The 21,340-nt window shown below is 34.4% G+C and overlaps 4 protein-coding genes and 2 pseudogenes across 5 annotated transcripts; 5 read left to right on the top strand and 1 right to left on the bottom strand.

Moving 5' to 3' along the window:
* LOC104769709 lies at nt 3,138-6,749 on the top strand (annotated as a pseudogene).
* On the top strand, nt 11,170-11,466 carry LOC109131151 (annotated as a pseudogene).
* On the top strand, nt 12,031-15,020 carry LOC104769708. Its single transcript, XM_010493981.2, has 2 exons — nt 12,031-12,259; nt 14,190-15,020. Exon 2 carries the CDS (start codon nt 14,211-14,213, stop codon nt 14,898-14,900), a length of 690 nt encoding a protein of 229 aa, XP_010492283.1. The 5' UTR covers nt 12,031-12,259; nt 14,190-14,210; the 3' UTR covers nt 14,901-15,020.
* Nucleotides 15,403-17,137, top strand: LOC104769707 (universal stress protein A-like protein). The gene is made up of 4 exons (XM_010493980.2): nt 15,403-15,735; nt 16,044-16,165; nt 16,276-16,394; nt 16,773-17,137. The coding sequence occupies exons 1-4, from the start codon at nt 15,411-15,413 to the stop codon at nt 16,879-16,881; spliced, it is 675 nt and encodes a 224-aa protein (XP_010492282.1). The 5' UTR covers nt 15,403-15,410; the 3' UTR covers nt 16,882-17,137.
* Nucleotides 17,215-18,946, top strand: LOC104772260 (F-box/LRR-repeat protein At3g58980-like). Its single transcript, XM_010496892.2, has 3 exons — nt 17,215-18,332; nt 18,442-18,588; nt 18,665-18,946. Exons 1-3 carry the CDS (start codon nt 17,466-17,468, stop codon nt 18,944-18,946), a joined length of 1,296 nt encoding a protein of 431 aa, XP_010495194.1. The 5' UTR covers nt 17,215-17,465.
* Nucleotides 19,037-21,193, bottom strand: LOC104769705 (ADP-ribosylation factor). 2 transcript variants are annotated; one of them, XM_010493979.2, is made up of 7 exons: nt 21,096-21,193; nt 20,636-20,802; nt 20,425-20,495; nt 20,095-20,214; nt 19,892-20,010; nt 19,709-19,790; nt 19,037-19,351 (listed from the first exon to the last, which is right to left on the bottom strand). In XM_010493979.2, exons 2-7 carry the CDS (start codon nt 20,781-20,783, stop codon nt 19,346-19,348), a joined length of 546 nt encoding a protein of 181 aa, XP_010492281.1. In that variant the 5' UTR covers nt 20,784-20,802; nt 21,096-21,193; the 3' UTR covers nt 19,037-19,345. The 2 variants fall into 2 exon arrangements, with proteins under 2 accessions (XP_010492281.1, XP_010492280.1); XM_010493978.2 differs by lacking the exon at nt 19,037-19,351 and having other exon boundaries at nt 19,697-19,790.

Genomic DNA, 21,340 nt, shown 5'->3' with positions numbered 1-21,340 from the left:
ATGGAACCTAAATTTTAAATAGAAAAAAATCTTAAATCCTAAATTTTCTTTAATTTATGTACCTCGTAATGCTAATGTTAGGGCGGACTCTTTAACACGCCAAGCGCGTGTAAGTCCGTACCACATTTTGTTTATAAACGATTTCCCACCAAATTGGCTTGTTTGAGCTAATTTTTTTGTTGGAAAAAAAAAAAAAAAAAATCTTAAATCCGAGAATAGAACCTACGGCCATAATCCAAGCTGAATAATCAAAATGCCCAAACCTACCTCTTCATAAGTGGTGTGATGAGATGAAAATATATGGTCGCAAGTTTGCAACCAATAAATAGCCACAATTGTACTGAAAACGAAACCTACAACTTTCTCCGTAAAACAAATGTACATGTTTCTCATGTGACTGACTGAGACGGTTTGTATATAAAATGCGGTATGCCGACAAAATAAAATAAAAATACGGTATAAACCGGTTGTTACGCAGCCGGACCGGACCAACCAGGTGGCTCGGCCAACAAGGCTACTTACCAACGAGAAGCTTCCACGTAAGGCCAATTCATTTAGTAATTCCGAAACAGGCCTCTTTTATTAGCGACACAGTACACACCATCAAACTACCCATCTCATTTGTCCGAGAGTAATAAATCACGGGTCCGTGCCTGCCTGCTGGGTCATTCAACACGTGCCTTGTCCTAATTTTCGCAATTTTCCTCTTAGCCGAGCCGTTTAGTAGCCTTTTCTCAGTTAAAATAACAAATGCTGATATAATACAGTTTTTTTTTTCTTACGGTCTTACCTTCAAATCTTAGGATATGTTTATTAACACTTTTTTCGTGATAATAATATATTTTCTATTGCTAGCATCATGATTTGTTTTAGAACAAGGTTGGTGGGTCTTCGAATTCTTTTGATTTCATTTGTCTATCCACAGGTTATCTAATAATCAAATAAGTATGTGTGTAACTGTAGTTTATGTTGCACCATTCTACGGTTTCACTATTTCGTGCTAATATGTCATTTTACATATTTATAGTTTAAGTAGTAACATTTATCATTTACTTTTTAAAGTTTTTAACCGTTCCAAAGTGTTGTCGACTAGAACCATGATTTCTTTAATAGTAACTCAAATACGACGACTTGTACATTAATTCTATTATTTAAAAGAAAATATATACAATCATGTTTGTCGTAAGTCATATTTGAATTGAAATTGATGGGACAATATATGTTCGTCAAATAAAAACCAAACGCAATAATGTTTGACCAATTACCCTATTTGAGCGTTTACCATGACCTAAATAAAGTAAGTTCGTGGTGAGAGCATATGTTAAGTTGACCCAAAACCAGAATTTTTTATCTGACCACTCTTCTCTGCATCTTCATTTTTCCCCCCACTCGTTAATTGTTTGACCAAAAGTGGGCTTAAGAAGCTGACGACTACGATAGTCAATTTTTATTAATTAATAAATATTTTCTATTTTGATTGTGATTAGTATAGTAAAAAATAAAGCATAATATTTTCTAATTCAATTCCTTATACGGATCATATTGTTATGATCTTTAGAATTTCTCAAAAGGTCATATATATTCATTACTATTCTCCATGGTGGTATTAGGTTTACTTAAGATGACATCAAATAAAAATTAATAATAATCGTGAAGCTGATCGTGGAATAGCTTTAATGATTTCATGAGCGTTAGATTTTGCCCTTTTGTTTTTGGCCTTACAAGACCTTCTAAGCAAGAGCAAGGTTATACTTTTGTAAAAAAAAAATTAAAGAAATTCTAGCAACCATATAATAAAGCAGTAAGAGTTGGTGACAATGTGTTGCACAATTCATTCACTTGCGTTTAATTAAAAAGAAAGACTGCGCTGTTGAAATTTGTAAACATGAGAATTTTGTACACGTCAAAATTAAATCATATAAGCGTACAATTATGCATGGTTAAATCATGTTTTCTGTGCCAAAACGAAACAAGAAACATATTTTATATTTCTATGACACCAGGCACACCAAAATTCATTTATACCAAGCGAAAACAGTGATGTGTTCATGAATTCATGAAAGAAGATATGTCAATTATGTGACACCAATTCATTGGTAACTGCTAATATAATATATTTGCAAACTCATGTAGTCATATGTACGTATATATATATATTTGGCATCAAATATATAATGTTATGTGTATGTCCACATCTACATGCACTTTAAGTAACTGCTAATATGCTTATAGTTATATACTTATATGTTAGTCACACAAAATGCAAATGTATTATACATTCCATAGTTATTTGCAGGTAGGTCATAACATTTTATTTAATTTCATAACATTCATTTTTTTTTTCCTAGTTCCTGTCCATTTAAATTACGCTCAATATATCATACAAGAAAAAAAAAAGGAAAAAATCCTTAAAAAATACATGATTTATTTAATATCTGGCAAAAAAAACCTGTTTTTTGTTGCCAGATAATAAAAATATATTTTATTATAAAAATTTTAGATAAAACTACAATAATTTACTTGGATAAGGAACATTTTAGTAAAGTCTCTTTGTCCTCAAATTAACCCAGTTAGTCGTCGTATTATCAAGGGTCAACTAGTTTGACCGTAAGAACCGGTTTGGAGCGAAAACACGTAGACTCAAAGTAAACCAGTCATGTAATACGGCGACTCGATTATAGTTTAAATCCACTCTCACTAAATTAATTGTTTTTATTGTGTTATTTGTAACCTATCTGACTTTGTAGTTTGTAATGTAAGTGGAAAAAAAAAACCAATATAACTTTGCAAGTACATAATCTTCTAAAAAGACTTCGGTTACAATTATATAATACGATAAAAACATGAATTTTGTTTTTGATAAACTTGATATTTTTAGGTGATATAAAAAAAAAATCATAATATTTTACATGTTTGATAAACTTGATATTTTAGGTGATTTAAAAAAAAAAATTCATAATGTTTTACATGTCTGTAAAAAAAATTCATTTTTTTTTGGTAATATAGGTAAAAAATATAGATATACACCGTAGATGAGATCGTATAATATAAAAGGAAGCCAAGCCGAGCTGATAAAGATGATTTCTATTACACTTGTCTTTTTGTTGTTTGTTAACAACAAACTATTATTATTACACTTGTCTTTCTTCGAAATATCAAGACTCTTTGGCAAACTTTTCTCGTGTGATTTGTAACGGCCTCTGTTCATTCTCTCTATATATATATAACTTCTTCCAGATATCTTTATCCTCTGTGTATCTCTCTCTCTCTCTCTATCTACCTTCTGTGAACTTAAAAGAGCCAACGAAACAAGATTCATAAAGAGAAGACAGTGAACAAAAGAAGAGTAATCTCAACTCTCCTTCATTTGTTTAGTTTCCGGATATGAGGATTGTACGTGCGACAGAAACGTTCTCCGCGGAGCTTAAGGATTTCATGTGTGCCGCTGTGCAAAGGAGGAGAGACGACGACGGATTTGGAGGCTCTCGTGGTGGTGGTGGTGCTGGTGGTAAATCAAGAAATGCGATGGATCTAGATTCTGACGCTGGAAACAGATTGGTGTGTGTTACTGGTGGTGTCTCTTACCTTGGTCGTGCCATTGTTAAACGGCTTCTTGTTCATGGATACTCCGTAAGAATCGTCGTTGATTGTCCAGGTAAATTTTAATCGTTACTCTTCGATCGATTTGGTAAATTAATCACTATTTTGATTCAGTTTCCTTTGGTATTTTGATGTTGTTTCCTTCCTTGCTTTAATTCAATATTAACAGATTAAATTCTTAATTAGTAGTAGTACAATAGTACATATGTTAACGAATTAATGCTTGGATCCTGGAGTTACTTATCTAAGTTTCTTTTTTTTTTTGGTAAAAAACTAAAGTCTGTTGTGTATAAAAAGAATAAGTAAAATTAAAAAAAAAAAACTCTTGCAAATTCTGCTTGGAGTTACAGAAATTGTCCAATTAAGTCTTTTTGAGGAATTAAGTTTGATTTTTAATTCACCACTTGGAAAATGCAGAGGATAAAGAGAAAGTGAGTGAGATGGAAGCTGACGCTGAAATGGCGTCGTTTAACAACAGGATTACGTCAGTGGTTTCACGGTTAACAGAGATCGAGAGTTTGATGGTTGTGCTGGCGTTTTCCACACCAGTGCGTTCGTGGATCCCGCTGGAATCGCAGGATACTCGGTATGTTTCATTTTCATACATCCTACCTCTAGACACTGTGTTATGTGTAACTATGGAGATACGTATACTCATGAGTACGTACGAGTACGACGACACCGAACTTAATGCACATGAGTGTGACTTGAGTAGTTAGTAGTTTCATTTCATTGATCCAGTTTAAAACTCTTCGTGACATGCTATTTATTGAGTATTATTATTCAGAAAGATAAGGTTTCAGATAGAATTTTTCTTTGTTTCGTTTTGAATAAACACACAGTTAAGTGGCGAACGTGTCAGGTGAGAATGTGTAGATTCGTGGATGTGTGTCAAATTAAGAGAATATTTAAATTTTACTCCCTCTGTATCAGAATACTTGATGTTCTAGAATTTTTTCTTGTATCACAAAGGATGATTTTCTGTATACTTTTATCAATTAATACTAAGAAATTACAAATTTCAAGAATCATTAAATGAGAATTTAAAAATTTGATGAAATACTATTAGTTAATAATTATAAAAATATGTTATTATAAATGAAGAATACATTTATTGCTAAACATTAAATGTTTTTCTTAATTCATGTAAAAATTCTAAAACATCAAGTATTATGATACAGAAGGAGTATTTTAGAGATGATTTGTCCAAGGTTTCGTTTCTAGAATACCTTTTAGTGGCCCTTCTTTTTTGTTAATAAAGTGGTTATGAGTTGAGGTAGGTTCGTTCTTATTTCTTGTCACACGTAGCAAGTACCTTACTTTTTCTGAATGTTTGTTGGACAAGTACATTTTTTTCAACCATAAATTTCAATGCTCTTAAATCTTTTGCTTTCGAAAATCTAGATTTTGTACCATCTTTTTGTCTCCTTGCTTGGGTTCTGTTTTCTCTTTTTTTTTTTTTTGTGGAAAGAAATATCATTTTCAACCAATTGACATTGGAAGATTTTTATAGCTTTTCATAACTTAAGTGATAACTCTTGCATTGTGAAATTTCAACACTTCTCCTTTTTAATAGATTGAAACTTTTTTTTTAAACTTTTTTTTTGAGTGATTTTTTCTTTCTGTTGTTGACAATTTGACAAATTCCATCCTCAACCACCTGATCCACAAGAGAGTCATGTAGTATTTTAATTAACATTATGAAAATTTCTACACTTCTAGATTGATAGGTTAATTTATTTTATGAGAGTTACTGTGGACTACCATTGTCTACCTACTGACAGGGACATCTATCTAGAAAAGGGTTTGTGTAAGTGTCTGATTACGATGTGAATTGTACGCATACCCCCTTATATGCCTACTATTCATTGAAACGTCTACGTACCCAAAACCCTGCTTTCTCAAAATCAGGCCACCATGAGATCATTATAACATGACAAACAAATCAGTACCTACTTTTTGTGTAAAAGTACTAGCTACTCCTATTATGGAGTTTTATATATAGATATTTATTTGTCATTTTCAATCTGTCTTAATTTTTTTTTTTTAATTACTAGTTCTAACGATTAAAGTTGCCACATGGAAGTATAACCCATTTTCATCGTTAACGTTTTTGCAGAAATCAATGGCGGAATTAGAAGCAAAAGTGAGCGAGAGTGTAATAGAAGCGTGCACAAGAACAGCGTCAGTGAGAAAATGTGTCTTCACATCATCTCTCTTAGCATGTGCTTTGCAAAACAGTTCTTTAAACAATCTTGATCACTCTGTTATCAACGAGGAGAGCTGGAGCGATGAACAACTCTGTATCGATAATAAGGTTACTAAAATTTTAAAATCATAATTTTCACATAATTTAGCTCTAGCTGGATTCAAAACATTTATAGGAAGAGCATAATAATTAACAACACTCTTTGCACTAATTCCACAGCTTTGGTATGCACTTGGAAAACTGAAAGCAGAGAAAGCTGCGTGGAGAATCGCAGACTCAAAAGGATTAAAGCTTGCAACTATATGTCCTGCTCTTATAACTGGTCCTGACTTCTTCAACCATAACTCCACTTCAACCTTGGCTTATCTCAAAGGTAAATAAAAACGAACCATAAAATAATGACTATGAATCCAAACTTAAGCAACCGTCCAAAAACAATGTTATATTATATATACATAGTATTATCAATTTATCATATATGTGTACGTAGTTCACGGGTGGTCCATTCGATAAAGAAACAAAGACAGCTAACACAAGTTGTTGATTTTGATTGATTTATTTACAATTTCTTATGCAAAAATTTAGGAGCAAAAGAGATGTATAACCACGGAATATTAGCGACAATGGATGTGAACAAGTTGGCTAAAGCTCACGTATGCTTGTGGGAAGGTTTGGGTAATAAAACCGCTTTTGGTAGATACATTAGTTTCGACACCATTCTCTCTAAAGATGGTGCTGAAAATCTTGCTAAAGATATTGGTGTTCAAGTCGAAAAGATTTGCGGTAGCAGCAGCGATTCAGACGCAAACGCAGACGAAGAAGCTTCTCCTTCTAATTTACAAATATCAGATAAAAAGCTACTAGATCTTATGTCAAGAACTCTACGAAGTTGCTATCATGAGAGTTAACTAGATACGACAAAAAAAAAAAAAAAAATCTAATAAAANTTTTTTTTTTTTTTTTTTTTTTTTTTTTTTTTTTTTTTTTTTTTTTTTTTTTTTTTTTTTAATGTTGTGTGATTACTATCATAAGTTTATTTTTTTTATAATAATAATCAGTATTGACAAAATAAAAGAAATGGTCACTATTATTGTTAAATTGTTGTTGTGTGAATGTGGTTTGTGTGGATGGAGGTTGTTGTCAAGGGCGGTTAGAGTTGGTGGTATGCGCTGCGCTGAAAGGCCGGTGCAAAATCTCAAAGCGTTATTTTTTCTTTTCCTTTTATAGATAAGTTACAATAAGTCAATAACGAGCCAAAAAAAAAGACAATTTCAACAATACGTAAATTTGGTTAAGGCTGGTGCAAAATGACAATCGTTTTATGATTCTGCATTATGTATTTATAAAGTTGGTTTTTTTCTTTCTGTGGTTGATTCATAGAAAATTATTATTTTCCTTCTGGTAACTCAAGATTAAAATTAACACTAAAACCAAAAATAAAACTCAACATCAAAGATGATTTAATAAAAGGTTCGTCCAACACGCAACCGGTTCATCCAGTTCATCACATGACACAAGCTATTGGTTCGAGCTATTGAGTACGTATATAATACGTGTGACTATATAATTGGTGAAGTTAGTAAAAAAGCAGCAGAACGAATGATTAACATACGAATGACGACTACTGATGTGTGTGCAGCCTGGCGGCGAAGCGAGTTTACACTCTTCTTTTGTTCTTCTCCATTATTTTTTGTTATCTTCCTATGTAAAAAAGAGAGCATCTCAGTTTCCGACGTGGCGATCTGAGAGTCGAATGCACGTGCAAAGTGTTTTTGAAGACAAAGTCACGCCAAAGGCAGCACCAGAGAGTAATAGGCGTGAACGACGCTGATACTTTAAAAGTTCAAACGCACGGAAAATCACAACAAGATGTTTAAAAAAAAAAAAAACGAAACAGAGAGTTAAGCTGATTTGAACCAAAAAAAAAAGAGTTAAGCTGATACTAATAAATAAGTTAAAAAGGTGTGAAATTAAACTATTTGAATATTTAAAATTATACTAACATACCCAGTGCCGGCGATGACCCAGTGCACAAAGTGCATTTGCACCATGTTACAATATTTTAGAAAAAATTATAAGGTCTTTACGCTCTTCAATGTTTCATATTTTGACAAAAAAAACCCCAAAATATTGAAAATCTAAAAATAAGACCTGTAAATTAGGAGAAAAAAAAAATTTGGCACAAGGTGCAAGAAAAGTTTGAGCCGGCTCTGAACATACCAACTCTGCAATAACTACGTAGTACGTACCAACTCCTAAATGCATCACTGAAATGTATGAACTTTAATGTACGTATTCATGGCACTATTACCATCGTACTTTACATCCATCATTGAACGCAACCTAATTAAGTGCATACACTACTCTAGGATACTTTTAGTTTTAGGCACAACTTTAGCAATGAAATGTTCAGATTTGCTTAGAAGTCACTCAAATTTATTAGTAAATGAATTCACATTTTCTAATTTAGGTATTTGTTCTTTTTATTTAGTGTTATAAATAAAGATATACTACTCCCTCCGTTTCAAAATATAAGATGTTTTGAGTAAAACACGCAGTTTAAGAAATGACCACTTTAAAAAAGTTTAACCAATCACAAATAAGACTGCATAATATAAAGTATTAAACTAATCTAAAAGTTACATAGAAACTTGAAAACATCTTATATTATGAAACAAAAAAACTTCTCTAAACATCCTATATTATGAAACGGAGGGAGTATAAAATTATTGTGAGAATGCATGGAAAGCAACATAAATTGGGCCGAGTTCCCATGATTTGATTCTCTCTGTCTTCGGGACTCATCAAACACCAAGCTCCGATAATTTCTATAAATTCGTACAAAAACTCGTTCTTAATGGTTTCATACTACTATCACTCACAAGTCACAACTCGAACCGGTTTAGAAATTACAACTATGTGAAACTAGAGAAAAATACTTGAATTTTCAAGCTGTTTAAGATATCTTTCTTACCTTTAATTAAATTAATCCCGCTAGCCTATGGTCGTTATAACACAAATATACAATACTAGCACTTTTTTTAATGGAAAGTCTGTTTTTTTCTTTTTCTTACAGAGTTAAAAAATAATAATAATCAAACATTAATCATTTTGAATAGATCCATGGAAGTGTCGACCCCCTAACTATCGTCTATAACACAGTTTTATAATGTAATGGTAGTTCAATTTTCAACCCTCATGTTGTCGAGAGCCTCGAGGCCATTATATGCTAATTGGAATATTAAGCGAACTTCTATGTAAGATATGGCATTATTTGCCAAAAATTGATATATGCGTATATTCGGGAATCGGGATCACAATGTCATTGTTTGTAAAGTAACGAGAGAACTAGCTAGTTTTAACTCTTAAGAAGTTACATACATGTCTGATTCCGAATTTTACCCGCAGGTAATAATAGTTTCATTTCACAGTCATAATATCAAGTACCGTTCGAGTCGAAAACTACATTTTTTTAAGGAGTACCAAGTCATGTAATGTAACAGGATCAAGAAAAAAAATAATCTGATTACATTAACCGTTTACCATTTACCAATTAATGCTTTACTATAGTACATTTATCGGCTCTTTATGTTCCTCAAGGGTTTCCTCGAGAAATCGCCTATACTAGACCATCATACCAAAATTAAAACCTTAGAAAACTGTAATTTTGTATGCTCAGCTACTACGTACGTAACATACCTATAAATAGGAAAAGCTCTATATATATATTAAAGATATTGTACACGTACATAACGTCGAATTATTTTGAAAAAAACACGAATATTCTTATTGGTATGATATATACATTGATTGAAAATATATATCCAGTCATAGTTACATCATCGTATCATTTAAAAATACTTAGCGAACCTCATACATTATTATATTGTATTATATACTTCCTACCAAAGAAAAAAAGTATTATATACTGTATAAATGCGATAAAAAATACTAGTACTATTTTGCTTCGGAGATCATTATTTTGTTTCAAATTGAAGCACCCATTGTCGTTACTCGTTGACTCGTTGTTATGTACTAATTTGCACTTATATAGAATTATAGATATTTGAATCTATTTGATCATCATTATCGTAAATCACTGAATCTCTGAACATATCACACATTTCTCGGCTTTTAATATGATTTTGTATTTCTCTCGTGTAAAATAATAAATAATCAAAACTAACAAATACTAATATAGTCGTAAGTTTCGGTTAACCTATAAGTCGTAAGTTTTTACTTTTTAGGCGGATTTTATAACAACAGTTAAGCATATGGAAACAGTTTAACTCATTCAAATAGATTATTTATTACTCAGCTGCTAAAATAAAAAAAAATGTAACTATAATTTAGTAATTTACTAAGCTCCGTACACGTGAATTTATATTTAATGGGATAACAATTACCATGTTCTTATCCAATTATATTATTAAAAAACGAAACAGTGTGCTTAGATCAAAAATTTTGATCTTGGGATAGAACTGATCCATAGCCGAGTTCTTCTTTGTTTCCTGTGTTGTGATTGGTTGAAAATTTTTTGAGAGAACGGAAAATATTATTTTCTCTCATTCTTCTTCGAAATCGATTCTAAGAAGACCAAAAATTGGTGACGACGAGCATCGGCGGGGCTCCGTGGTGGTTGCTCGGTTTCGGCGGGTTCCGACGATCCCCATGTGCTTCTCCGCTGCCGCGAATTCGGACCTTCTTCGCTCCCAGCTTGATCGGAATTCGGACCTTCTTCGCTTCCCAGGTTCTTTGAAATTTCTTAGACTTTTGAAAGATGGGAATGTGGGTTTTTTTTAGCATTGTTAATTCAATGATTGATGTCAATTTTGAAATTTTATTTTCTTTTGCTGTTGTTGTTGTTGGTGGTGGTCCAGCAAATAATAGTTTTGATTGATGTCAATAGTTTTGGTTGTTCTTTTGTTTTCAATTGTCTGAGAAATCTATCTGATTGAGTACGTATCTTTGGATCTTTGGATCTCGAAGCATGTGTGTCAACCATTTCGTTTATAGGATTGAGTATGTATGGTCAATCCCTCTCAATTTCGTTTATAGGGTTGAGTATGTATGGTCAATTCAGTTGGTTACTCTTTGAGTGTGGTATTAGTCGAGCTGTTTAGCTGCTCTGCATGTTAAGCAAACTGGAAGGTGCATATATATGTGGGTCTGCCGTGATAAACACAACAAAATCGTAGCTTCCTTCTAACTGCTCTGTGTGTTAGTTTGCCATGGGAGAAGTGCTAGTAGCTTCCTTCTTTTCTTCATATTGATAAGCTTAAAGTTGACTGGGAGGAGCTGATCACTTCAGATTAGTTGTTATTGTTGAACAGAATGAATCTCTGGTTATGTTTTAAGCTATGCGTGTTTGGTGTTTTTTTGGTTTTGTTATCAGTAAGTCGGAGATAACTTGTTTTTTGTAAACAGACATTAGAGTTGAAGGCTGAACTCGAGAGAAAGATGGCTGAAGCACGCAGTGAGTACGAGTGGAGCCTTTAGGAGTTTGATTGCCATGAACAGTCTCTTGGCGAACGCTTACAAGTGTTCACGTCGAGTGAAGAGTGCAGCCACGGATACTGCAGCTGTTAGAGGTAAACAATGACACTCACACTTTGGTGATACATCGGTAGGGATGTGGTCGAAGCAGTTGGAGAGGTTGTTGGAGATGCAGCAGTTTGGTGATACATCGGTAGGGATGTGGTCAAAGCCGACAGTAAGGAGGAAGACAAAGATTGTTTGCACCGTGGGTCCTTCTACCAACACAAGAGAGATGATATGGAAATTGGCTGAAGTTGGGATGAATGTTGCTAGGATGAACATGTCTCATGGTGATTATGCTTCACATAAGAAGGTATTGTATATTGAATTTGGTTCTCATGGTGATCATGCTTCACATAAGAAGGTATTGTATATTGATAATTTTTTAAAAGTTTTTATAATTTGTAAAATATTTATGAATATTATATTATTCTAAGAACACCAAAATTAGTTTCCCCATTTTTTTAACATAAGATCTTAACTACTGATCTTAGATTATTTTCACTATATATTTAATCTAAGAACATAAAAAAAGTTCTCCCATTAAGGATGCCCTTATATGTATGTATAGGTCTCTGATAGAGAGTTTATAAAAATATATACACACACATAAAAATATATACACACACAGGAGAGAGAGAGAGCAATAGAAGTATATATGTATAAAAATTGAGCATTTGCTTGACCGAAACATCTTTCTTAATCATCTCCTTAATTATTCTTCTTCTCCATCTTCTCCTTCATTCCTTTACCATATCCATCGCACCAAAGCCTAAAACCACAAAACACCACATATCATATCTTACGATTACTACAATATACACAGCAAAACAGAACATAGCAAATGAAAATGTAATCCTGTTGATCTTTTATATATTTCCGGAAAGAAAGCAAATTAAGGAATTCTCCAAGGTAATGATCCATTACGATCTCTACATTTCTCTTATGACTCATCATTTTCGATTGGCGTTTCTTAGTTGAGGTCAATTTCTATAAATTCCAGTTACGATTATGGTCATAACTACGATTATATATATAATCTTACTTAGCTATAGAGCTCATCGTTGATCCAAAAATCTCCGGAGAGCTTCATTTATTTATAATTAACCCTAATAATATGTTTGATTAGGCGGATTTTTAGGTTGCATGTGTGTCATAATTAAGTTTAGTTTATGGTTTCTTATGAAAATTTCCATAGATAACGAAGTTGAGTTTTAACAAAGATATCGATATATACAAATATATATATATATATATAAGGTACATATAAACATGCAAATTACATTTTTAAATTTTACCCACCATTTTGCACTTTTTACCTTATACAAGTGAAAAGGGACAATAGTACTAGGTCCCACTCCGATAAAAATGGAAAAGGAAAAATCAAAATATTTGTTTGTTGACCAAAAAAAGAAAAATGTTTGTTTGTTTTTAATCTGTTAAACACAAATCCGATCCAAACACTGCGAGAGAAGAAGATCTTTTATCAAAAAAAAAAAAAAACACTACGAGTCTAAGATGGTTTGTAAAATTGGTATAAATATGAAAATATTTGATTACGATATTCGCTTTCATAAAGATGAAGCAGAAATATAGTACTATAAATTACTCTACAACCTTTGCAGGAGTCAAAAGCAACATCTTAAATACAGTAACAGAAGTAACATATTCATGATCAATTCAATAGCCCCATTAATAAGTACTATTAAGTACTAGTAGTTCATAATAGTACTATATTAGTATCGTTTACTGAAAATTATTGCGGGGAGATTCCTATTAGACTTTCTAGGACTATTATTTTATAGATAGTCCTAGCCCCTAGGGCTATCGATTATACAATTGTTTCATAAGTTTAGTAGGAGGTTTAAACTGTTAATGCACCTCACAATCTAGTATATCATAAAGCTGTATTTTATTACGGTTCAAGTAATTGGGGCCATAAGAAGAGCCGACAATCCACGTGAAAAAGAATCCTTCCCACTAACCATCCACGTTACCACATTAATCTTTAATTAGTTTCTTATTAATTTAATCATTATAATAGCAATCACCATAACTTTTTGTTGGTACAACAATTTTCCATTATTTAAAAATGTCTTATATATCTTCAAATTACAATTTATAATTGTAAATGATAATTTCTATCATAGTACAACATAAAAGAAAATGCTAATTCCAATACAACTTTTTGAACCTTACTTAAAACTATAATTAACAAAAAAAGGAAAAAAAAAAAACTACAAGGTCGCTCCCCTCGAATTATAGAATCATTACTTCATTACATATCCCTAGAAGAAGTTCATTTTTAAATCTTTCAAAATCTTTAATATTTCCGATGCTAAAAAAAACCCCACAAAAACATAACACTAATATGGATCCGTTCCCACGCGCTCCTTCAAATTTATAAACCAGAGTCATCATTAGACAAAAGTCAGCAAACCGTCTAAACCGTATTTTTCCCTTTCTTTTCTTACATTTAACTTGTAAACGAAATTAAAATTGGTTTTTAAGTAAAGAGAACGAAGTCGGTTAATGTCGTGGTTTACACACGCACACGAAAGGAGAGCGTGAGGGAGTAATGAATCTAAAAAACCTGAACTGTCTGGACTCTGGAGTCATTAAGTGAAAGTGCATGGAAAATCTCGAGTTGTTGTTTCCTAAAACATCTCTGTTTTTTTTTTTTTTGTTTCTAAAATCTTTTACTATTTCCTATACGTATCAACTTGTATAAGCAAAAAAACTTTTTTTCAAACTTTGATCCATAAATTTAATACTACTACTACTACTACATATACAGTCTAGTGACTAAACTCTCTTTCTCTGTTTATTTATTTATTTGTAGCCAAGATTTTGTTTTCTGCTCATGGAGGAAAACCCGCATCGAGTTTCACGTAGAAACCACGGCGGGACCCACTATCAAAACGACGCCGTCGACGAGGACAACCGTCGACGACGGCATTACAACCACGGCGACGACGAGACCAAATGCTCAGGCAAGAGATGCCGGTCGTGGGCGGCGGCTGCGATTGCTGACTGTGTAGCGCTTTGTTGCTGTCCATGTGCGATCATAAACCTTCTTACTCTTACTTTCGTCAAGGTCCCGTGGATGATAGGACGACGGTGTTTAGGCGGCGGCCGGAAGAGCAAGAAGAAGCGGAAGAAGCTACCTCACAACAGAAGACAACGGCGGGGAAAGATCAATGGTGGTGGAGATGAGTATCATCATCATCATCATAATAATAATAACCATCATCACCTCCGGTTTGAGACAACGGAGGGGGGAGAGAAATGCGGATGCGGTGGTGGTGGTGGAGGAGGATGTTATGGCGGCGGAGATTATGATGATCACCGGTTTGTGGTAGAGAGAGATGGGAGTTTGACAAAGGAGGAGGAGGAAGAGAATGGGGAGAAAACGACATCGGTTAAAGGAGGAGGAGGAGATAATGATGAGTCGAGAATAAGTGCAAGAGTTGAAGCCGAGAGAGTGTGGTTAGAGTTGTATCAGATTGGTCATCTTGGATTTGGTAGAGTCTCCTTCACTGGAATTCAATGATTGACGATGATCAATTTGTAGAATTTTTAGTTATATTCGAATAAATATATATAATGTGAATCTTTTTAGTTAATTATCTGTTCTATATATATTCTCTATATGATAGATTGCGTTAGTGAACGTTTTCGCATAAATGACAATATACCTGCAAAAAATTGTTCATCCAATTAATTACAATATCCTCAAGGCCTGTTCGCATTCTTAGAGACTCCTTTAAAGTTTTGATTCATATAACGTGATAATATTTAAACCTCATTGTTATTAGTATATGGATTCTTAATTTCTCTATGTATTCGTATGTTACTAGCCTATGTAGTACCAAACTCAAAACATCATAGAAAACACAATAATTCGGATATTCTTTATATATATCAATCAACAGGCCCGTTCATAAATAGTTTTAATTATTGGGCCTAGATACGAGACCCACTAACAAAACAAAAAGGTCTGCTCGTAACCGACCGTGCGCATTTTAGTTGACACCCAAAATAATAATGTTATCGTGCTCTAATGTTACACCGACCGCGCACAATACCCTTTCCACCTTTTTGGCTTGTGCCTGACATAGTTGTGTTTCTCATTCAGTTCATTCGCTCGCTCTTCCCCGCCTTTAGTAAACGATCGAGAGAGAGAGAGACAGAACGAGTTAGTGAAGATATGGAGAGCGAGCCGACTCGAGTGATGGTGGCTGTGAACGAGTCGACTCTCAAAGGCTATCCACACGCGTCGATTAGCAGCAAAAAGGCGTTCGAGTGGACGCTGAAGAAGATCGTTCGGTCTAATACCTCTGGCTTCAAGCTTCTCTTGCTCCACGTTCAAGTTCAGGACGAAGATGGTTTACTTATCTCTCCCTCTCTCTCGATCCTCTAATTATAAAAATTTCTTGATATTTGGAATTTGAGTCTGTATCTGTTTAAGGGTCCTGAGGCTAAATTTGGTGTTTCTATATGTTCTCAAGGCTAAAAAAACTAGAGATTACTCATTATGTTAGTTGATTGTGTTTTGGATTTGCTTAGAGATATTACAGAACAGGCTTCCTTCATGATGTTACTTTTTTTTTTACCTTTGATTGAGAACAATGCGATATATTGCCAAGTTTTGTTTTGGTGATCTTACTTGTTTTGATCATGAATTGGGAAGCAGGTTTTGATGATATGGATAGTATATATGCATCTCCTGATGATTTCCGACAAATGAGGGAGCGTAACAAGGCTAAAGGACTTCACCTTCTTGAGTTTTTCGTTAATAAATGTCATGAGATTGGGGTAAAAATGACTCTTTTTTTTAACTCATGAGTCTTTATGCCTCTGACTTGTATGTATCACAATAAACTTTTGATGGTTCTGATACATGTAAGTTGTTGGAAACTTGTAAGGTTGGGTGCGAGGCCTGGATCAGGAAAGGTGATCCCACAGAAGTGATATGCCATGAAGTGAGGCGGGTCAGGCCAGATTTTCTGGTTGTGGGAAGTCGTGGTCTCGGCCCATTCCAAAAGTATGTTCAATTCTCTCACACACACCTCAAGTAGACTTATCATTGCTTTATAGTTAGACCTGTATCAATAAACTTTGGCATGGTTTCTCACCATCCAGAACCATGTTTTCGATTTGAAAATGCCAATCAAGGGAGATTTAAAAGTTTCTATTGCTGCCTTATTTGCGTTTGGGAAAAAAATACAGATCAAGAATGAGTTATCTTGTTAGATTCAATGCAACAGCCGATAGGGTTGCAGTTTATTTTACGAGGTGTGATCATATGCATCAAACACTGCCTATGCTTTAGAGATTATACTACGGTAATCGTGTGTACTTGCTTGAGCTTAAAATCACAGACTATTGTGTGATCAATTCAACACTTGTTTCTATTGGACAGGGTATTTGTTGGAACTGTGAGTGAGTTTTGTGTGAAGCATGCAGAATGTCCAGTCATTACAATCAAACGTAGTGCTGAAGAATCTCCACAAGATCCAGCTGATGACTAAATTCCAAAAGCAACACAAACACCATGCGGTGAGCTTCATGTCTGCTGAATCCCCGCAAGCTTTTGAGAGACAATAAATGGTGTGTTGCAGTACAGAAGAAGAAAAAAAAGTAGCAAAACTCTTTCGATTGATCTAGTAAGTGCGTCTTGTATTAGATATTCGATGAATAAACAAAACAGCATCATATATAGTTTTATTACTTGTGTTCATTTTCTAAGACGTGAAAACAAAAACGTTCTTTCATTTGTTGTGTTAATCTTTCGACTCTTCCATGTTTTTCATATATGGGTTGGATCTGTTACATAATATATATTAGATTCAGTTTTGAAATTAATTATAATGCCAAATAGAAACAAAACCAAAATCTGGACGGATATTTAAATATTTGTTATCTCTTGACTACTGGCTGACCACGTCCGAATACTAGTTTTGGAACGCACGTCTTCTTGAACTTAAATTGAAGTAAAACTGTGGAATGTTTCCTCTGGTGCCGAAGTTTTCTAATCTCATCTTCAAATAGTGTAATGCTATGATGTTTCTCCGATGATGCTGCCTTTAGTAGAAAGGGTTCTGTAAGCGAAAGAATGGATAGGATCAGCGATCTACCAGATGGGATTATTATCCGCATTTTGTCTTTCCTCTCGATAGATGAAGCTGCTTCAACTTCGGTTCTCTCCACGAGATGGCGTGATATGTTTGCCTTCACACCACATCTCCATTTGTCCCTTACCAAACCAAGAAAATTCTTGCCTTTCGTTGATCACCGACGATATTTCATGGATTTCGTGGATCGAGTGTTGGCTGTTTCAGGCAATTCCGCCATAAAGAGTTTCACTCTGAAATGTCGACTTGGTGTTGGCTCAGCTCATACCAACCGTTGGATATGTAATGTGCTGAACCGTGGTGTCTTGGATCTTCATCTTGACGCAAAAGCTCAAGAACCACTAATCTTCGAGGTCTTTGCTTGCAAGACACTTGTTAAGTTGAAACTGAATCGTTTCGAAATTCCTATGCTTCCTGAGGATGCTTCTCTTCCAGCTCTTAAGATTATCTCTCTTCATTTCGTTACATTTTATAACCTTGACGCATTTGAAAAGCTTATCTCTGCTTGCCCTTTACTTGAGGAGTTGATCATGATTTATATTGCGTGGGAACTTTGGAAATGTTCTCACATCTTCTCCTGTCCAACCCTTAAGAGACTTACCATTGGATGTATCGGTTTTAGTGTTGAGTTGGGGAGCATGAGTTTTGATAATCCAAATCTTGTCTACTTGGAATACTCTGATTTTGTTCAGCTTCAGTATCCAGTTGTTAATCTTGACTCCCTTGTTGAAGCTAAGATAGGGCTTACAATGAAAGAGGGAGGTCCTGATAATTGCGATCCATCGAATCTGATAAGGGGATTAAGAAATGTCGAGATCCTCAACTTATCATGTCCTGAAACTGTGGAGGTAGTAACTGTTTTGTTTCTTGCTGTAATGGTTACTATAAAAAAATGTTAATGTTCCAAAAGATTGCAATTTGTTGATGATGACTAGTTCATTTTTATTTATGTTTTAGATTTTTGGGATCTTCCATGAAGCAATGCCTATGTTCGCAAACCTCTTACATTTAACTATTACATCTGAAGTGGATTTCTGTTCATCTGTTTCGTCTCTACCATCTCTGCTGAAGAAAGCTCCAAATTTACACACTCTTGTCATCAAGGTATGATCCCAAAACCCGAAAATATTGTTGGAAAAACGCAGTTTACAATTTCTAATAAACTTTTCTCTTGCTTCAGGGTATCTTGCGCCATGATAATCCTGTATCTGAGTGCGAATGCTTCTTAGGATGTTCTCGTTTATCTTCATGTCCTGTGAAGGTCTTAGAAATAACAGAGTACGAAGGAAGTATCAAAGAGCTGGACCGAATGAAGCGTTTCTTGGAGGAGTTGTCATGTCTTGAGCTCGTTAAAGTTTGCGCCTCCGCAAAAGACGACAAAGAAAAGTTGCGGCTCTCCACGGATTTGCTAATGCTTTGTAGAGCTTCTTCTCAATGTGAGATCAAGGTCGAGTTTTCTTGAGAGTCACCATATTGGCTCTCATGTTTGCCCAATTCTGTTGGAACATGAATCTACTTACTGTTGTGTTGGACCACACTGAGCTCTCATGCGTAGAAAACGAGAGAATACGTTATGACATTATATAAGGAAAAAGGTAATATATCTACTGCTTATGAAGAACATTTCCATAAGCTTTAGTTAAAAACAAAACGGTAAAAGTTAAAAGGTTGAGGTGGGTTTAGAAACTACACGCACACGGCACACACACGGCACACACACGGCACACACAATGACACAAACATCAACGGATACTATAAACCATTGTAAAATCAGACATAATACTTCTTTCTTCTTCATTCTTTCTGCTCCACAATCACTAATGGTCTCTTCCAAGTGCAAAAAAGTATTCCAGCAGCTTCATCATGCCTACACAATCAAAATGAAGGTTTGATCAATATTCATGATTATATAACACATACATGAATATAGAGTCATTGCAAGAGTTTGGAATCGGTGGGTTTCAGGTTTCACGTAAGAGAATAAACATAAATGATACATCCGTGATCTCAAGACACAAAGCAGGGGCTGCTTCAGCTCTGGGGTTTGCAACCGTTTGGTGGCTCAACTAAGTGAGTTCCCTCAATTCAAAGATCTACCCAATTATGATAAGCATACAAACCTAAAATCTCTATGGCTGTTATTTAAGGGCATCAATACTTTCAAAAGAGTGTTCCTTTTTACACTATATTTAGTAATACTAAAAGCGGTAATTTAGTTATATACCTTGCTAGCAATATTGTTGGAGAGCCAATCAAGGCCTTCATACAGACCTTCGCCAGATGTGGCACATGTGCTTTGAATGTACCTGTTAAAAGGAAACACATAAAGATGAATTCTACCACACTGTGTGATCAATCTAACCACATTAAGATTGAATTCTAGAAATTAGAAAGAAGAAAACTTTACCAATGGCGTTGGCGAAGAGAGTGAAGACCAAGCTTGTCAGTTATTTCTGCAGCATTCATTGCATTAGGAAGATCTTGTTTGTTGGCAAATACAAGAAGGACAGCATCCCTCAGTTCATCCTGCAAACAGGGTAAAAATCAGACTATGGAAAGGTGTTCCCATCTTACTGTGATACAAGAGGAAAAACCAGAAAGAAAGCTAACCTCATTTAACATGCGATGTAACTCATCCCTCGCCTCCACAACTCGGTCCCTGTCGTTGCTATCAACCACGAATATAAGACCTTGAGTGTTCTGGAAGTAGTGCCTCCACAGGGGACGAATCTGTTTTTCAAGGAAGTTGCTTTCATAATGTCAAATAAGAAGAAGACAAACACTCATAGATAATGGACACGGAGATAAAAAGAAATACAGGTGGATGTACTATTCAAATTGTGGTTTCATGATACATATAACCAGGCAACACAAAAGATCATTACTTGAATTACGAGGACACTATACTATGGATCTAGGCAAGACTTAAAATTTGTATACCTTGTCTTGACCCCCAACATCCCAAACAGTGAAGCTGATGTTCTTGTACTCAACAGTCTCCACATTGAATCCTGGAAACAAACACCTCTTACAACATCAAAATTTGAGAAGCAAAGAGCAAGAGAGAATTACATAAAAATCCACAGAGACATAAAAGTAAAGAAACACATTGACAACAAACAGTATGATTGGAAGAATCCTCAAAACTAACCGATGGTAGGGATGGTGGTGACGATTTCTCCAAGCTTGAGCTTGTACAAGATAGTAGTCTTACCAGCAGCATCGAGACCTACCATCAGAATCCTCATTTCTTTCTTGGCAAATAGCCTGCTGAACAACTTTGTGAAATTAAGCCCCATTTTCCTTTATGCTATATTCCTGTATCCAAAAAAAGAATAAACACAATTAATCAATAAAGAACAAAGCTTTATTCAAATCTCTCTGCAACACAATCAGATTAACAAACACGATCAGGTCAACAACAACGTTTATATTTCAAAACAATCCCCAACACAAAAATTTCAACCATACCAGATAAATCAATTTTAAATCTTTTTAGCTATTGATACTCTTAATAACGATCGAAATTAAAACTCAACATACCAGAGGTGTTTTGAGAAAAAGGAAGATACAGGATTTGAATCGATGAATGGGTGTGAGAGTTTGTTTACCTTTCGAAAGAAGCTCCAAAGAAGGATCTGTCTTGTATGTAGAAGAAGCAAGCCCGTGAGTTTCGATGAGACAATCTCTCTCTCTCACTCTTTCTCTCCCTCACAGAAAACTCTATAAATAGAATATTCATCATCGATATGGTATATTATTTATCTCTATTTTCAAATTCGTCCCTAAAATATATCAATATTTCGGATTTCACTAAAAATTACAGACTACAGTTTCTATACCCAATCTTTTTTAC

The sequence above is a fragment of the Camelina sativa genome, chromosome 20 (genome assembly GCF_000633955.1).
Source record: "Camelina sativa cultivar DH55 chromosome 20, Cs, whole genome shotgun sequence".
NCBI lineage: Eukaryota > Viridiplantae > Streptophyta > Magnoliopsida > Brassicales > Brassicaceae > Camelina > Camelina sativa.
The sequence above is the reverse complement of the archived record's forward strand: the minus strand, read 5'-3'. Positions and strand labels throughout refer to the sequence as shown.